Raw genomic sequence first — 19,257 nt, 5'->3', positions numbered from 1 at the left:
ATCTCTATAACAACATGTGTTTTCTCTTAGGGACTGTTTAAATGAGCCTTTAGGGACCTGCCGCCCGCTGATCTCAGTTCACATTCTTCTGTACACATACTTAAGTAATCGTAAGCTTTGTAGGGAGGCAGGTTGGACTAGTTCTGATTTGGTCCGTGATTGATCAAGGTTTTTCTATCATTCAACTGACAAAACATTGTTGCACTTTTTCTTTTTATACAGTTGTCATGAAAAATATTTGTTAAAACACATAAATCACACCTCCTACAAATAAAGAAATCACTTAAAGTCATGTTGTTTTATTTGTCATATGAGTGACTTTATACAATAAATAACAATTACAAGACTTCTTACATTGAGAAAATAAAAAAGGTAAAAGAAAAACCTGTTCTAGACATTTTTTTTTCAGCAAGATTTCAGGAATAAACATTTCCCCGCTGAGCAGGGAGCAGTCTGTAAAGTGTTTTTGTTTTATTAAATGATACAGCACTGAAACTTTTAATGCATTACTTTAATAAAAATCGGTAAGACAATTCTTGGCTATGAGGAGAGATTAACTGAACTGAATCTATTCCCCCTTGAGAAGAGACGTATAAGGGGGGATATGATCACCCTCTATAAATATATAAACGGTCCATATAGAGAACTCTCTTCCCAAATATTCATCTCAAGATCATTACAAACAACAAGAGGGCACTCTGTGTCTGGAGGAAAAGAAGTTTAAGCTCCAGATAAGGGGAAAAAGCTGGATGTTTTCTTGAAGCACAGAATATATCTGGGTAATAAAGCTTTAAAGTAAAGATAACAGAGACTGTTGATCCCGGGAACATCCAATTGCCTCATGGAATCAGGAAGGAATTTTTTTCCCTTGTTGCAGCAAATTGTACAAGGTTTTTTTTTTTGCTTTCCTTTGGACCAACTATGTCTTATAGCGTTTTATATCTGGGATATGTTTATTTCCCTAGTGGTTGAACTTGATGGACTTTTTTTTTTCAACCTGACTTACTATGTAACTATGTACCTGTCCTTGCCCCTTAAGTAACTTGGAGTCTAATGTTCCTTTCATAGTCATACACTTAAAAAGTAGGTTCACTTCTGTTTATAAACCAGTTATGACTTCTTACATTTAAACAAGGAACCACAGCAGACTACAAACTATAAACTCAGCAAATAAATAGGGATACCTGTACCTATGCTTGGTCATGCATGTATACAATTAGTCAAGTATGTGGCAAAAGTGTTATGTATAAATTGTGTATGCAGGTCCCAAGCTTCAGTTAATGGTTACTGTGAGGAAGAGCTTCTCAGACACTTAAATGAACTTTATTCTCATTAATTCAAGCTGATTGTCAGTGCTAGGCCTTCAGTTCTCCACCCTCAGTGCTAAAAGAAAATATATGAGTGTACAATGCAGTGGCAACACTGCAGAGGCTAATTAGGCATACATAAATGTTGCTACCACACTGAATCACTGACATGATCAACTATTTTTAACCAAATACAAACTTTAAAAAAGGTACACAGTGTTCACTGAAACCTTTTTGAGTGTTTTTGTAAAGTAGACCTCACACAAACAACACATTTTTGCAGGTTTGACTAAAGAGATCGACCAATTTGCATATATAACCAGCTCTCCTACTTGCAAAATTGGAGACATACTGTAATTATAAATAGGTTATATAGATAATTTTAGAAAAAGTCTTGTTTAGAATTGAGTTTTAGCGTAGTAGCAGAGAAATATTGATCCTCCTTATCTTCCTATTCACAGTCCTATTACATGCTTCATAATACCATGAAACAGAAACACAGCTCCAGTTTAACAAAGACACCTTGTTTTGAGTCGCATGATTCTCTTCTTAAGTAGGTCGTGATTGAAAAAAAAGTTCTTGATGACCATATAGCTCTGAATATTCACAGTCCACCTGCATCTGTGGAACATACTCTTCTTCTTTGTTTCCCTGCATCTTTCCACTAGGTATCTCTACAGCCATACTTTTCTTTCTTTCCATTATGAAGTTGATTTGATAGATCTGGACAAAAGCCAGACAGGTTACCAGAATCTAGGATGAAAGAATAAATAATTATTACCGGCAGTACCAGTTTAACAGCCTTCTAGTAAAAGTGAGTAAATGTGAAAATTCCACTAACGGGTTGTGCAGCACATGCATGTAAAGTGTATTAAAGATTTATTTAAATATTGCTCAATTCAAAATTATTGATAAATGTAAAAGAATGTGTCACCAGAAAGCAGGAAAGATGTATTTGTTTAGCACAGAAAAACACAAGCAATAGTATATACCAACTTTGCATAAAATGGCATAAAAAAATTCTAAAAAAATGAATGGGAAAAAATTGCCCAAGCACAGGATAGTATGGTTAATATTCTCAATGCATTGAAGGTGGGGTAGTCATGAATAGGTAGACATCAATAGGTATGCCATGTATTCCTTCTCGAAAGGCATATCCTAAAGAAATGGAAATTAAAACTTTAAGTACTGGTTTAAATCTGACTCATAATTTGTACTTAAACTGTGGATGGACATTGGTTGAATCACCCACTTATATTTCCCATCAACTCAAACAGTAAGATCCACTTGTTCAAGTCCCCATCTGTAACTGGATTACATATGTTGGATATGGAAAAATCCAACAAAGTCCCTAAACAATGGCTATAGAGTTTGAACGAACCCAAAAAATTGCAATAAGAAACTGCTATGTTAAAAATACAAACAACTCCAGATTTGCATATACCCACTTTGCATACAAGGGAAAGGCAAGATCCTAAATGCATTGAATGCAGAAGTCAAATCCCAGCTATAAAAACACAGAAGCGAGCAGACAAGGAAGAACTTGAATCCTTCATTTGGCCTTGGGGAAAAATACAACCAACTGGCCCATTGATGGTAAGAACAGATTTCTGTTAGCCTAGGAATATGTTTCATTTTATTTTTGCTTATTGATTGTAAAAGATGGCTGTTTCTAAAAGACGTGGTGGATTGTTACACACCTTTCAATTTCAATGACAAATTAAAAAAAAGGAAAAAAATTACATTTTTTCTATATATACTTATTAACAAATCTTGCAGAAGTCAGATTGTGTCTTAGTGTCTCTCTAGTACTGTATAATCTATCAAATAAGTTACAAAACTCTTTCCTAAAATAAATAAAATTGTGAAGGGTGACCAAGATTATTTATCAATCATCTGATACTTTCTTGTCTCTTGGGACAGTAGAATTTAAGACATTATATACCTCTAGAAGGATCAGTCCCATTGCAATACCTCCAAGGAACAGCAGATTTCCCCTTCCCCAGCTCACAATCTTATCCAGGCAACCATCCACATAGATCTGATGTTCCACTTGCCATTTTTTGAGGCTCTGTGTCCCATAGCCACACATTGTATTTATGACAGTCTGTAAAAAAAAACAAAAAAAAACAGAAGGTTATGGGATGAATGTATGTACGACACACCACATCTCTAATACTTACTAGTTTTCTTCTGGACTATTGCCGTCAATGCTGGCTCCACAGCAAAGAAAATTCCTGATTAAAGAACAATCCCTAAAGGCATTGCCCACTAAAACAAACATAGTGTAACAGATATTTTCATGGAAAGTTGGTGCACATTTATATAGTCAAACATTTCTAGAGATACGCTGTGACTGTTTTGCTGAGTTTCTTGGGACTGTCTATGACATATATTATCCATTTCAGCTATCTTGAATTTCTAAATATTTAGGAAAAGATTATCAATAAGCACTAAATTCATGTACAGGTTAGAATTATTTACAATGACAAGAAGCATCTCCAGCATCCAACACACACCAACCTACCTTTGTAAGTTAATTCAAATGTAAAGCTAAATGACTGATTATTACTGTATGTAATAGCAGCAGCACTGAAGAATAGAGATTTTGTGCATTATCCACAATGTGCATTTGATATAGTGAGGAATTTTATTGATTGGCTAAAGTAGTGCTGAGTACCACTAAGAAGTTCACACCTGCCTACAAATATTCTTCAGACTCTGATACCAAATAGTGGTATGCCAATTAGTAATTGATAAATGTGCCAAAGTTTATGGAGCTGGTCTAGGCAAATAATCATTAATTTAATTTTATATAGGCCACAAAATCAGTCTTACATACATACATAGAAAATGTGACAAAAGAACAACTTTAAACAGGATCACAAAAACTATGCATTCTACAAAATCAAGAAACTTAGCATTATAGGTTAGAATATAAATCATGTGTTCTGAAAGGGTCTGAGACACTCCATTTTGTTACCTGAGACACTCCATTTTGTTTTCCATTCTAGTTTTTAGTTATAAGAGATAGATGTATTCCTTGTTATTTTTCTGCCAAACAAGTGTCCTTGCTGACATCTGCTAAATTCAGATATTGCTGACAATTAATGAATAACAAGATGTCTTGTACGTGTCTGAAACAATGTAGCAAAGCAGTTTTGTATTAGAACAAGGATACTATTATTTCTCTACTGTGGTAAATGAGCATGCGCAGTGATATTTTGTTATGTTATAAAAACTAGATGTTTGTTACAATAAAGTTGAAGTTTGCTTGATACCATACAAGTGTATGCGTCGTTGAGTGATTCTTCCCGGGCGCGCCTGTTCTGATGCACTGAGGAGACACTGGGATGGTGAGAGATCTGAGAGGAATGGAGCCAAGAAACCTGCAGATCCTTTCATGTTTCCCAAGGGTCAGTTACTTGGACCGGTCCTCTTTTCTCTGTACACCTCCTCTCTCGGTAGTCTCATTTTCTCCTTTGGCTTACAGTACCATCTCTATGCTGATGACACTCAAATCCATTTGTCCACCCCTGTCTCCCTCAGTCCTGGTAAAGGTTTCATCATCATCCCCACCCCCCCCTCACATTCCAAATCTCCCACTGACATATTTATAACTGTTAACAACACTGTTATTCGGCCCTGCCCTCAGGCACTTGTCTTGGTGTCACCTTTGACTCGGCCCTCTCATTTACCCCCCAGATTCAGAACATTTCCTGGTCCTGTCACTTTCACCTACGCAACATCTCCAAAATCCGCCCCTACCTGTCCCCAGAGACCACCAAACTCCTTGTACACGCTCTTATCATCTCATGTCTGGACTGCTGTAACCTCCTCCTCTCTGGTATTCCACTAACCCGACTCTCTCCTCTACAATCTATTATGAATGCTGCAGCCAGACTCTTCCATCCATCCCACCGCTCCTCTTCTGCTGCATCTCTTTGCAGATCCTTACACTGGCTTCCATTTCACCTTAGAATCAAATTCAGGCTCCTGTGCTTTGCCTTCAAATCCCTCCACAGTTCTTGTCCCACTTACATTTCTGACCTGGTATAAAATACTCCCCCAGCCGCTCTCTTCGTTCCTCCGATGACATACTACTAACTTCCTCACTCATAACCTCATCACACGCACAGCTGCAAGACTTTTCTAGAGCTGCCCCAATTCTCTGGAATGGTCTTCCTCGTCCTATTCGGCTTGCTCCTATTTTCTGCTCTTTTAAAAGAGCACTCAAAACCCATTTTTTAAAACTTGCCTACCCATCTTCTTCTGTCTTTTGAAACCGTCACTATTTCCCACCATTACATATCTCCCCCCCTATTGTGTGTTAATTCCCCCACCTACTAGATTGTAAGCTCTTCAGGGCAGGGTCCTCCCCTCCAGTATCACTGTCTGTATTTGTTTGTCATTTGCAATCCCTATTTAATGTACAGTGCTTCATAAAATGTTGGTGCTATATAAATCCTGTTTAATAATATTATTATTAACAATTATTCTTTTCTTCATTTACCTGCTCTTCTTCTATGATGCAGCAAGAATATGGAACCCCACATCTTTCCAGACTTGGGTTGGTGTCAATACAGTAGAAGTATATGTTCAGAGACCAGTCTTTATAGCTATTCCCTCCACAGCATTCAAACTTTGATACAAACAAGAAAAAAGACAACTTAGAAAATCATGACATGTATATAATGTTTAATTAAAAAGTATGCAAAATTGTCATGAAAAAAGGATATGCAATAAACTGTACCAAAGTGTTCAATACAATGATGAAGCAAAATTGACTGAACAACTTACACAGATACCAAGGCTCACACATTGCTTTGCACAGTGTTCAGTCAGTATACTATGGGCTCAATTTATAAAACAGCGAATCAGACATTCCCTCAAGCATTCCTTCATAGGTATTTTCCAGGTTCATCTGTTTCAATAGCACTAATTGATTCCCATTAGGAAATGTTCAAACGTGGTTGGCTTGGTCATTCCAACATAGGTTCATCACCATGTTTACCCAAACCTATTTAGAGTGTGTCTGGCATCATGCCTCATTGTACCTCAACTTTTGTTAGTAAATGTTTTTTCATGATTCTGTATCTTATAAGAGATCTTGACATTATCAGCACTATCTGGTTCAGGCTGACAGCACTAGGCCACAATTTTGCAATGGGTAGAAACATTGTTAGCTTGGCATTGGGGGAATTATCTTAGGTAGCCTTTGGTCTGCCTGTTAGGTCCGCCTAGGATTCCTACAGATCTTATAAACAGTTTAATGGGCACCTGAAGTAGTACACATGACAAGATGACAAATTTGTCAGTAATTGTGAGCCAGTGGGTTAGCGTTGTCAAGGTTAAAACAGGAAATGCTGTTACTGCAAAATCTCTAGATGACAAACCCTAAAACCAAGTTGGGAAAATATTTTTAAAGATCCTAGGCTTTAGTCTTGTACTAAATACACATTAGAAGCAATTATAAGCAACAGTCCTTTTCTTTTGGAACACCTATGATCACCTACACGGGTACCCAATAAATTATAATAAAAAATGTATATTCATTTAAACAATGGCATTTGACTACCATGAAGTGTATATATCATTTGAATGATACATACCAGAAAGTATGTGTTTAGACGTGAAAAAAACAAGTATACCTAATGGAAAATGTTATGTTTTTAGCAAACATTACAACTTATTTCAAATAGTTCCTACCAATAAAGGTAATATACATAAAACTGACATGGTATATTAAGTAATTTAGATTTGTCATGTGGAAAACATAATTAAAACGTAACACTCCTATGTTTAACACCACTTTAAATCCATAAAATTTTAAGCAGGTGTTCCAGATGAGATGGCAATATTAAGTATGCTGATAAAACCCATAATATTTAAACCCTAGATTTCAAGAGTTCATTGTTCTATTGATGTGTGTGTTTTCATCATGCCAAGATCAAAATACTTCTCTGAGGCCCTTAGGGGTTGCGAATTCCATTAAGACTGACAGATTTAAAAATGACAGACTTTAAAATAAATCACTCCACTGTATGAAAAATAATCTAATCTACAAATCATGTAGATTTAAAATAATTACTAATTTGGCAGGATTGGACAGTAACTGCAGTCCAAGATCTGACCCTTGATGCCAAAAGAAGTCCCTAAAACCCCAAAATGCAATTTTTGAGATCTACAGGTGACTCTTAATGGTTGGTGTCAAAATGTATCGATCTACAATCAGAAAAAAATTTCACTAATTTTTACCTTCATGGACAGTGTACCAGGAAAAACTCCTTGCTGTATAAAATCAACATGAGGGCATACAGTTTGCTAATAAATATATAGGCCTGGCTGACCAGGCCTATGAAATAAATTTCAGGTCTTCAGGACCCCTGCTTTAATTACTATATCCACAGCTCACAGTACATTGGCTTAGTGGTCATTGGGAACAATGCCTACTGCATTATCGGCCAGTGAAAAGGCTGCCACCCTTACAAATAGTTAAAAAGATCATTGGTGTCAGTGGTAACCAACCTCTGAATCACAAACTGCTCATTGCTCAAGGAACCCCTAGCAACTTCTGGAGAAACACTGGTTGAGAAACATGGGCTTACAGTATTCCAGGCAATTATTAATTCTAAATCAACTGAAGTACCCAGGTTAATGTCAGCAACTGGTCAACATATTAGCAAAACACCTACAAGAAATCATTTATGAACTAGAAGAAGATAATACCAGCTTCTGAGGCTAAATGTATACTTTTAATACACTGCTACTGTTGCTTTCCCTAAAGTAAAATCTCACCTTTTTTTGGATATAATCAATAAAGTTTTGTAAATCAGCATCTTCTCGATAACGGATAATTGCCTTGGACATTACGTTAGAAGCTTTCTCTAAAACCTGAAACAGCACAAACCAATAGATGTTACACAAAAAAGCAGTCTGTGTATCATTTGTTTCATTTGTTTGCACAAAAGTAGACTGCGTACATCTCTAGAAGAAATACTTTTAACAAGATTATTCTGTCAGAAAAACATTTTTATTACTAAATACTGGTGATCACGAAGCTAGAATCATCTAATGGAGTGGTCCCCAACCTTTTCGAGCTTGCTGACAACTGTATCTACAGACTCTGGACCATGCATGCGCAGTCCGGAGCCCTGTGTCACTCAAAGGGGAAGAAACTTTACCCTGTGTGACATCATGATGCCAGAACCTGCCCACTCTCTCATCGCAGGTCTGAGCCTGTGAGTCCAGAGACCCAACCCGCCCACCGCCCTTAGCACGTGATCTGTAGGCTCAGCCTACCTGTCAGACAACCGGGGGTTGGAGACCCCTGCTTTAATGTGTTTTTTTTTATTTCGTTGCTTTGTCAAAGTTGTACAGAAGTACAGTACTTACCATTCCTGAAAATAAAAAGCCAAGAACTGCTGCAACAAGTTGAAGGATTAGGACCAGGAGAAGCATAGCTGCAAACTGAAAAATAGAAACACAATCCAAAACATAAACTGTGACTTACTAACTCTTTTTTCTAGGTTTACTTATCATTTGCAATTTAAATTTACCTTAAGATACAAGAAAGTTTTTTACATCATATAAACATACAGGCAGCATAGAAGAGGGTGTAAGTAAAATGATGCTAGATAAATAGTGTACTTTGGTGTCAGGGCTTTTAGATAAATGGACAGTGAGAAGTGATGTATCAATGGCATGAACATCAATGACCCCAAGCAAGATCAACGACAGATACAACACTTAGCACAAACCTGATTCTAAATCAATAGTGAAATGTAATTTGACAGAAGCTACATAGCAGTTTGTCACATTAAGGTGAAGTATTCTGCAATGCTGAAGACAATTTAGGACCATTTATATTCACTTGGCAACTAAGTTCACAATATCAAACAACTGCAAGGCACAGCAACTGCTCAGCAAATGGATGAAACAAAATAGGAGGGTGAACACTGCAGGTCAGGACTTCTTGTATTTTAAGGGAAAAGATCACTGTTTTGTGGACAGGGTACACATACTGGACAGAAAAGACAATTAATGGCCTTAGGATTATTACATTGAGTTTGCCATGTCCATGGTAATGCTTTCCTAAGTTCTTTACATTCATTTGAACTAAAGAAGACACAACCAGTTGAACATGACTACTACTAACTAGTGTTGACAACTGCTCAGAAAACTGTAAAAAGTTAACCTAATTTGAGCCATTCTTGATCTGAGATAGCATTTCTGTGGCCCTACTCACTTTTTTTTTGAAATTGTAATTCTTAATAAATTTTTTTGAAAAAAGATAAAACAAAAGAACACAAACAAGGAACATACAATTGGACATAAAGGTAACAAAGAAGAAATAGCTGAATGGGAGGGTTCATTTGGAATCGGCAATGAACAGATTAATCATAGATGATAGTAACAAACAGAAACAGTGCAACAACAAAACTAATTGTATTTGTATAAAAGGAAAACAACACAAGTTTTCAATACCATGCTGAAATATCAGTAGTTTCAAAAGACATAACCATAAACAGTCGGGAATAGAAAGTGACAGTTTGGGGGATGAGGGGAAAGAGGGGTAAAGACAGAGCAAACAATAAGGTTTCCAGGTACAAAGGCCCTACTTACTTCCTGGCATCTACCCATCATTGTATTCAGCTGTTTGCCTAGAGTTCAGCTTTACTTGACCTACCTTCTTAAAGCCCAAACAAACCCAGTACTGAACAAATCAAATTCAGAGCAAATTAATTAGTGTAACTTATAAGTATAACCTTTGGATGGAAACTTCCAAATTCAAATCTCATGCATTTTGGTTAATTGGCTTCCCCTCACAAATTGGCCTTAAAGGGATATTAGATTGTGAGCCCTGGTAAAAAAAATCAATTACTGCCATTGAAACACATGGACCTGGAACTTTCTCCAGCATAGAATGTACTGTAGAATTTACATTAAGGCCCTAAATCTGAGATGGTGAAAAAATAGACAGAATAATTACCAGAACAAAACAATGTAAATATTAATTCCATGCACTGACTTCAGTTGACTTTTTTCAAACAACTTGTGTCCACAATACTTGTCTCTAGTGATGTACTAACTATGCTGTACTTGTACCTGTGGTTGATTTATTAAACATTATGGTAGGATTTATGACAGTAAAACGATTGTGATTTGGGCCATGATCTGCAGTTGTGCCCTTGTTAATAAACTATTTTCAACCAATGTAAGGAGATTCTTTTGACTATCAATATAACCAATTTTTACACTGACTGTCAATTTTCCAATGGCACCTAATATAGCATGGCATTTGCACCAACCATCACTGATCACCCCTACATGGGGGAAATTAACACAAGTTCTGTTCTTTCCATTGATCACCATTGTATATGGGGCTTATGGGGGGAAAGGGGGAAAGGGGGGGAGAGCTGGCTGTCCATTGTCTATCAGTTTGAAAACTAACTGGCTAACAGAAATGTGTAAGACGTGGGTCTGCTTCTGATATAAAGACCACCATTTACAAATCATTAATTGAAAGAAAATAATAAAAAAATGAGGAGCAAATGATAAAAGATACATTTGTGTTGGCAACACCACAAATTAAAATCTAAAAATGCCATAGTCTGGATTAAGCTACTTTTGCTTATGTGGAAGGTTATAGGGCAAAAATTTGACATGTCAAAAATAAATGAAATGAAAAAAAAATAATGACATGTTTATCTGTGTCCCCTACTTACGATTTTTAGCAGTATGTGTAAATCCCTCAGTGCTCCCATACATCCTAGAAAGGTAATGGCAAACATCAGCAATCCCACCACAATTAATATTATGGCTGGATCTGTTGTTAGAGTGTCCACAACACCTGTCAAACAATACAAAAACAATTGTAAATTCAGAAACTTTTTACAGCATTGGTGTGCACTGGTTATAGCTAAATGTTACAATGCACCATTTTAATGGCAACATATCATGAAAACAGAATCATACTCACTAAAAAAATAAACTAAATAAAATAAATCAAATATAAAACCCACTTACCTATCTATGTGGTCCAGCACTGTATTTGATCCGCCAAAATCTCATACCTCCTATTCGCTCCATGTCCTGGCATAGGCAGCTCTTCTGCCTCCCAGTATATTACACCATGTTCAGAGTGCTTCATCTAGAAGTTACACATCAAGGAGTATTCCCACTCCTAAAATCAGCCAATAGAATTGTTTCCTATTGTGTTTATGAATAACCATTGAACCCCATTTTTAATTAACACAATGGGAAGTGTTTTAAACGTCTGAGGAGCAGTCCCTACTGTATAACTCCCTGATAAATGGAGCTGGACTAGGAGTTCATACACAGAAGCTATCTCCATATCCATTGCTTCAGATTATTATACTTTTGCAGGAGAAGCTCTAAAGCGTATGCGCAAGCAGGCAAGTCCATTCAGTTTTTTTTTTAATTATTATTATTTTTTGTTTGGAACTCATATATTTATTTGGAATTTTTGAGTATAGGTCAGATGTAACTCAAAATCAAAGTTGTTATGAAACTATATCACATCAAGCCATATTGAGTAGACTGTTACATATTGGAGAGCTCATACAAACTTAAGTATGGATCTTGTTTCCGAAGAAACAAAAAGGGCTCTATTTAAAAAAGCAGTGGATCTGACATTCCCTGAAACATTCCCTGGTGGAGAATCAGTTACTGCTAATAAAACACATGGACCAGGAAGATTCTCCACCAGGAAAGTTTTGAGAGAATGTCTGATTCCCTGATTTGTAAATAGATCCTAATGTCGCAATTTAGCATTTTGGGAACATAGTAGACTCTAACCCTGATCATTACCTTATGGTTTAGTATGTGACCCAGGCACAAATGTTTAGTGTTTAGATAAATCATATAATAGAAAACACATGCAAATGTAGTTACTTACAGAGTATAACATCCAGATTGTCACCTGAAAAATGCTTTTAAAAGTACGAGTTTGTTTATTATCGTTTGTTTATTATCTGTGTCCCGCTGGGGAAATTTCCTTTCACTTTCTGTCTGCAACAAGAAACTAGAAAAACCTTTCTATTAAATAGAGTTGTCATCACAACATTTGTCCCCTTTGGATAATTTGCCTTAATAATTCCTATGGCAATGACTTCCCACTTTCTCCTGTGGAGAACTGCTATATTTACTGCCCACTCCATCATTACGATATCCTCAATCCTCTCAGACCCACCACAGTTAGATTAGACCAAATGCTGGCAATAAGGGCACACATTTATTTAGTAAATATGCCCATTTTTGCCCTAGCACAGGGAACCATCAAACCCTAAAGTCTTATAGTCATTTTTTAACCAGCTTTCCTGTTACCAACTATATGAGACTTTAGGAATCAATAAAAATGATAAACTAGTGTCCTATTTGTATTGATACTGACCTGAGATTACATACATCACACTTGTAATTATATTTATAGAAAACTGAATAACATACCTGTCTCTTTGCATAGTTTAGCATAAAGTCCAACAGCAATCATAAGTCCACTAGCCACCTAAAAATGACACCAAGTACATTTTTATGACATTCTTCATTCATTTATAGGCTACAAAATGTGAAAGAACATTAGGAAAAGCAATGAAAGGTTGGTAGAAGCAAATCAACTAGGATGTGTTTAGATATAAGACAATAACTTTCAGTGCCTAAAAGCTGTACAGCAAGTTTGATCACTTATAGTACAAGTGGGGGCACAACAGACTCCAGTTATACAAATTAACAACGTAAACTGATGTCACAATGGAAAATAAAAATTATAATTGAACATGCAAATAAGGTTTTGACCTTTGAGAAGCAAATCAGGTCACGTATTCAGTACTATAAATGCTGAGATTCCTTTTGTTTTTTTCTGAAACTCTTCATTTGGACATATGAGGATAAATCTTCCTTGATGATAACACAGCCATCTGTCTCTCACAACAGTTCCAAGCTTTCTGTGCTCTATTTTGCATATTGGCTTTGAAAATAGCCAGAATTAAGTTCAAAGATTTACACTACCCCATAGACTTATCACTATCCTATTACTAAAAGTACTGTTTATTATAGCTGACATAGGGAGAAGCAGCCCAAACCATACTACCGGGACCTGCAGAATGCTTTAGATTTGAAAGGAGCCTACCATACCTACTGTATTCCACCACCTCACCACCATCAATTAGGTTGCCAACCACAGCTCCAAACACTGAGCAAATCAAAGCACTATTACCAGCCAAGCCACAGGCTGCAATAAGCTAGTATTGCAATAAAAAGGGCTAGTAAAAAGGCAGGTGGTAGAGCACCTAAGGGAGATGGGCAGCTGGAGGCAGTGCAGATCACACAAATGTCGTACCTGACATATGTTTTCCTTTTCCACCTCCTCCTCCATTTCATTTTTCACCTCCTGTTTCCCCCTCCTTTTCACCTCATCTTTCCTCTACTCCTTTTCATACATTTATTTATAAAGATTTTACATATTTTTTAAACTTGTCTTCTTTTTTTTTTTTTCTTCTAAAAGCTGCCCCTACCTTGGTCTAACAAACACAAGCAGAAATTACAAAGCTATAAATGAAACATATTCTCAGAAACTAATTGGACCTGCTTAACACCCCCTTAAGATGTTACTGTTAAAACCAATAATTTTTATTTATTATCTGTATAGCTAAGTAAAGACCAAAAACTTTTTGGGTATATAGGGGTATGGTAGGGGATTGCTGTACATATGGACTGATCTCTTTAATAGACTTTTAGCAACAACTGCATGATGCTCTGTAATCTTCCCCAAACTTAAACTTATATTAACAATGTTACCCCCAACAAAATAGCTACAGCATTGGCAATTGAAAAGCTTGCCAATAATCAGTTGTTGTGTGCTTTACCATGGTAATCCTATTTGGAAAGCCTAGTATAATTTTGCTGCTAGCTTTCTTAAAAGTAACAGCTGGTTATACTTACATAATGGTCCTTGTTATGAGATGACAATATCTGTTCAACACACTATCCTGCCTGTAAATCTACCTGCCAGATGCCCAAAAAGGAACTATAACCTGATAAATTATAAAGTAGGCTGCAAGACACCAGCAACATTACCATGTAACAAAGGATATAAAAAACCCTTCCCTCCGCCCGTCCCCCAATTTTCTAAAACACACAACTATTTGCTATCTAGATAAAACCCAGGAAAAGTTTACTTCATATGAAGTTTGTCAGTAGCTTTATCTTTAATTTCTCTTTCACAGGTAAAGTAGATTTTCAGTATTGGTTGCTTTTATAATCAGGGGCTGGCTTATCTAAAAGCCACCTGTTAGTCCTTTTAAGCCCACTTACCTATCTTCAAAGGCCTTTCTGTGCATTAGCATGCTTTGACTACATTATTTTGCTGGTTCTAACACTTTAGTCGTACAGAGTTTGTAGCCACATAAAGATAATATTTGACTGGTGCATCCATTTTGCTATAAACCTTACTATGTTCAATATTTGAGTGAATACATTTAAACAAGGTTGGTTTATTTCAGCCAATACCTAATGATATTCCTTGAAGATAATGCTAAAGATGTTTGACTTCACTCTACTTCCCCACCTACATTAGTAGAAACAGGAAAACTGAGGACATACTTGTAAGCATGTTTGTGCAGGAATCCCTCTGCTGTCTAATATCTGTAGACAACCGTGCTGATTCAATTTCCTTATCAATGAATAGAAATTATGTTGTTTCTCACTCTAAAAAAAACAACTAGGTATGTTGTTTTAGAAAAAAAGTTGTGTACTTACCCAAAAGATATAGCAGGACACAAACAGCGAATACTTAACTATCTGGCTGGTTCTCATTTCCCTGCTAATGGTTGGTAGCCAGCTTCCAGACTGAGTGTTTACTATGGGCTGGGGTGCAGAGAGAGATGTGTGTTACTGTAAAAGTAGGAAAGGAGTAAGCAAAGGTACAGGCGTGTAGGGTCATGTTAATTATGCAGCATTCACAGATGACTGTTCTACATGACCTGCTTTACGTATACTCAGTTGTCATACTGCCATCCATTCCTAATTCTTTGTTTATAGCCTTGGTAAAACCTGATAGTGAACATCTAACAAGTGTAATGTTGGTAAATCTAAAATCAAACTATTTAATATAGAAAATACAGCTGCTTTAGGTAGCATTCTGCAGTGAACCACACTGAAATACAGCCAACACGATAAATTCATTCACTGATTTTACTGGCATCAAGTAGGTTTTGAGGTAGTCAGGTACCTAGCAGTCTAGTACTCTTAAAGACTGCCATATAGATCATATAACCGTTCTGTGCAGGTGTGTTCACAGAATAATTAGTACTGGTAAAGCTTGTTATGTCTATTGTTATGTTTGAATTTTTTTGCAGACTTTGTCTTGGCCCATTGAAACCTGTCTTTGTCTTATGGCTGAGGAAAGCTATATGTTAAAGTTGTTTAATGAATTTAAAGCCATGCTTCTCAGCAGTCATGATCTTTGTACAGACATCCCAATCATTAATTCAGTTCATTTATAGAAAAATGTAGCAATGTTGCAAGGCCCAGAAAGCTGCACCTCTAGGGATAGCTCAGACCTCCCCTAGATCCACCACCACAGTGCTGGTTAATAAAGAATCAGTATCTGCAGATTTGGTAGTATTGTATCTCTCACTGCCACCCCTATTCATTCTCTATTGAGGCTGCCACAAGGAGAAGCTACATGTAGTGTCCTTGCATGAGTAGGCATAAACACACCCCAGCCTCATGGCCAATGTGGACATAGTCTTAGATTTACTTCATACATTCAGTGATTTATTGTAATCAGAAGTTTAACCACCCAACCGTTAAGCCCGACCTTGGTTCGGGCTAAAAAAAGTTACAATTATCGATAAGCCCGAACTTTTCCCCCTGTATTAAAATCATCACTTACCTGGTCCCGCTGTTATCATCCAGCGTCGTGTTCGTGTTCCAGCGTCGTCCTCCAGCGCCGATCTCCCTCTCCAGCGTCGGGTGCCTTCTCCGAGAACCAGCGGGTCCAGGTTAGAAGCCGGCCGGCATCTTCTTTTCCGACCTGGTCCCGCTGTGATCATCCAGCGTCGTGTTCCCCCTCCAGCGTCAGGTGCCTTCTCCGAGAAGAAGCCGGCCGGCCGGCGGAGAAGAAGAAGCCTGCCGGATTCTTCTCCGTCCGTAGCGTGTGCGTGTCCTTCTGCGATGATGTCGGCGCGTGTGCGGGAAATTCAAATTCAAACTCATTCAAACACATTTTGTATTGGATTGAATACAAACTCCTGTATCCAATCCAATACAAAATAATACAAAGTTTGTAACTGGTAAATTCAAATTCATATTTTGTATTGGATTGGATACAAACTCGTGTATCCAATCCAATACAAAATAATATAAAGTTAATTCAAAGCACATAACTGGTAAATTCAAACGCTCATTTTGTATTGGATTGAATACAAACTCCCGTATCCAATCCAATACAAAATAAAAAAAAAAGTAACTTGGAAATTCATATTTTGTATTGGATTGGATGCAAACTCCCGTATCCAATCAAATACAACATAATACAAAACAAACACTAATAAATACACAAAGTTTTAAAAATTACCATTTATTCCCTTGATGGCTAGTGTGTAACACTGTGTCTTATCTTACCTTTGCTGATCTTCGCCTAATTTTGACCGTTTGCTGCCTGCTTTGACCTCTGCCTGGACTCCGACATCTCTGCCTGCCTCCGTGCGCGAGCTTTTCCGGTTGTTGAATAGCGCGATCGCGCGCGATTCCGGATCGCTAATACGAATGCGCGACCGATAATCCGATTTTGTTTGATGAATCAGGGGCATTGAGTTTTGGGCCTGGCACATACTATAGTCTTTTAGGAACAGCTCCTTTGAAAGTGGTGGTGAATCCATTCAGACAAACTGAAGAATCTGATTGAAAAATAATCTGTGAGCGCAGAAGAGTGTTCTGGTCAAGCTGCAGTGTTCCAGTTACCTTGAAGTGAACATGTAATGCAGAGATCAGCAAACTTTTTCGGCCACTAGGCCATTTATGGGGTGGGCAAGGGCACACTAGGCCGGACTCTCCGAGTCCCCCCCTAATGGCTTCGCCCCCTACTAGGAACACATCCTGAAGGGAAATCCCTCTCATCCGTATGCATTGCGGAAAAGATGGATTTCCCTTCAGGGGGCATTCCCTATTTACCGTGACGGCGGAAGTGTTAACACCGGCTTCGGTAAATAGTGAAAGGAGCCACAGCAAGAGGAGGCTCAGGAGCCGCATGCGGCTCCAGAGCTTCGATTCGGGTAGTTTGTTCCGGCGGCTCCGAAACCGAGCGTTGCTGGCCGGCATTAGGCCTGATCGGCCAGGGGGCGTTAGGCCTAGACAAACTACCAGCTAGGCCGTATCTGGCCTAAAGGCCAGAGTTTGCCAGCCTTTGCTGTAATGTATCCAAAGCAAAGCAACAGGTGCACTTTTATCTCCCACATAAAACTGTAATGAGCCAAAATTCACTTATCCTTGTAGTAGAAGTTGAGATTCTTTTGAATCTGGCCCAGGAACTGCAAATTTATGATGATAAGAGATTATCTGTGGGGCAAGCATGCTGGCTAAGGCTCATTTTCTAGTAATAATAATTATGATAATACAAAAAATATAGTTTCCACATGCTGTCTTCTTCATGTTCAATTCCATGTGGCAAAATTTGCGGTATTAACTGTGGATTATAAAGCACATGTAGATTTTCTGATTGAGAATAGATTGTACAGATGGCAAAAACAAACTGGAAACAGGACATGTGTGATAGGAGACGGTAAGCAGAGACGTATAAGCCAAAAAATATGATGTCTCCTTGCATTGTAGTTGATGGGTTTTCTGTGAAGGTTCTCATTTGTCCAGGTCATTGTGTATCTAGTAGTAGTTGGTCACATTGAATTGTACTTGTGTCACAGATCCCTGCTGGTCCTGGGGATCTGTGCCTCCTTCAGGCCCACCAACCTTTCACTCCCCAGCTGCCAGCACCAGTTCTGCTAGGGCATCATCTCCTCAGCTCACTTCCTGGTCTAGGTCATGTGACTCCCAGTCAGCCCCTTCACTACCTCAGAGGACTAGAGTTTTTCACAAAGGCGCTCCCCCTGCTGGTGGAGTTGTGAAAACCACCAAGCCCTAGTCTCCAGGATCCCCTCTGGCGGTAGGATAGGAGGCAGCAGGTCACATGGCCTTATTCATCACATAAAAGGAAGTGAAGGGCAACAGGAAGTTACCTGAACAAGGAGTTCCTTTGGCTCTGCTCCAGGTTCTTGTTTGTTGATCCTCCTGCTTCTGATTCCTTGTGTACCGACCTCGGCTTGACCTTGACTACTCTTGATCACTGCCTGGCCTGACCTCTGGCTTGCCCGACTTCTCTGCTCCTTGCTCTGGTACCACGTCCTGTTTCTGTCTGTCAGCAATCATCTGCCTCCGCGTGCACAGGGGCCGTAACCTGGCAGTTGCCTGCAGCGCAACATCCTCACCTCTAGAGTTTCTGGTGAAGACCGGGCAGCTGCTTAGACTCTGCACCCTGTGCACGTCTGTGCCAACTGAGCTGGTGACACAGAGGGTCCACCGTCCTGCCCTGCAGTACCGTGACAACTTGTTTTTGTAATGCTAAAAATGTTTTGCAGCCTATCCTAGCCACTTCAGTTCTACCAGTGTAGGAAAATCCCCCACCATTTTGGGTTGATTGTTGATGTTGGTTCAGATATATTGTTGGTCCAATGTTGGTCCAAGATTATCTTTGAAGATTGTTGATGGGTTCATCAGTGTAGCTGACCTGTCATAACTTTTCCTGTGTTTAGAGCTGATATCTAAAACATGATGTCTCCCCAGCCTCTATTGTGCATACGACTGTTTTGTCACATGTACTGTGCACCTAAAGAAAAAAAAGTCTGCACCTAGCAAAATTTGGAGATTACTTCTC

At 38.2% G+C, this 19,257-nt stretch overlaps 1 protein-coding gene across 1 annotated transcript; it reads right to left on the bottom strand.

Moving 5' to 3' along the window:
• Positions 1 to 367: 367 nt before the first annotated feature.
• On the bottom strand, positions 368 to 15,180 carry LOC140327716 (tetraspanin-33-like). Its single transcript, XM_072407075.1, has 8 exons — positions 15,087 to 15,180; positions 12,780 to 12,837; positions 11,036 to 11,160; positions 8,703 to 8,777; positions 8,106 to 8,201; positions 5,821 to 5,949; positions 3,253 to 3,414; positions 368 to 2,060 (listed from the first exon to the last, which is right to left on the bottom strand). Exons 1-8 carry the CDS (start codon positions 15,141 to 15,143, stop codon positions 1,857 to 1,859), a joined length of 906 nt encoding a protein of 301 aa, XP_072263176.1. The 5' UTR covers positions 15,144 to 15,180; the 3' UTR covers positions 368 to 1,856.
• Positions 15,181 to 19,257: the final 4,077 nt, after the last annotated feature.

Source organism: Pyxicephalus adspersus, chromosome 3 (assembly GCF_032062135.1).
Source record: "Pyxicephalus adspersus chromosome 3, UCB_Pads_2.0, whole genome shotgun sequence".
In the NCBI taxonomy this organism is placed as follows: Eukaryota; Metazoa; Chordata; class Amphibia; order Anura; family Pyxicephalidae; genus Pyxicephalus; species Pyxicephalus adspersus.
Note: the sequence above shows the minus strand (reverse complement) of the source record. Positions and strands in the feature narration are given on the sequence as shown.

Excerpts from the sequence above, each read along its gene's own strand:
- LOC140327716 (XM_072407075.1), bottom strand. The coding sequence starts at position 15,143 with ATGAGAACCAGCCAGATAGTTAAGTATTCGCTGTTTGTGTCCTGCTAT. Across the intron at positions 11,161-12,779 it reads TAAACTATGCAAAGAGACAG|GTGTTGTGGACACTCTAACA; the intron begins GTATGTTATTCA and ends ATTGTTTGACAG. Across the intron at positions 3,415-5,820 it reads GCATCATAGAAGAAGAGCAG|ACTGTCATAAATACAATGTG; the intron begins GTAAATGAAGAA and ends TTTTTTTTACAG.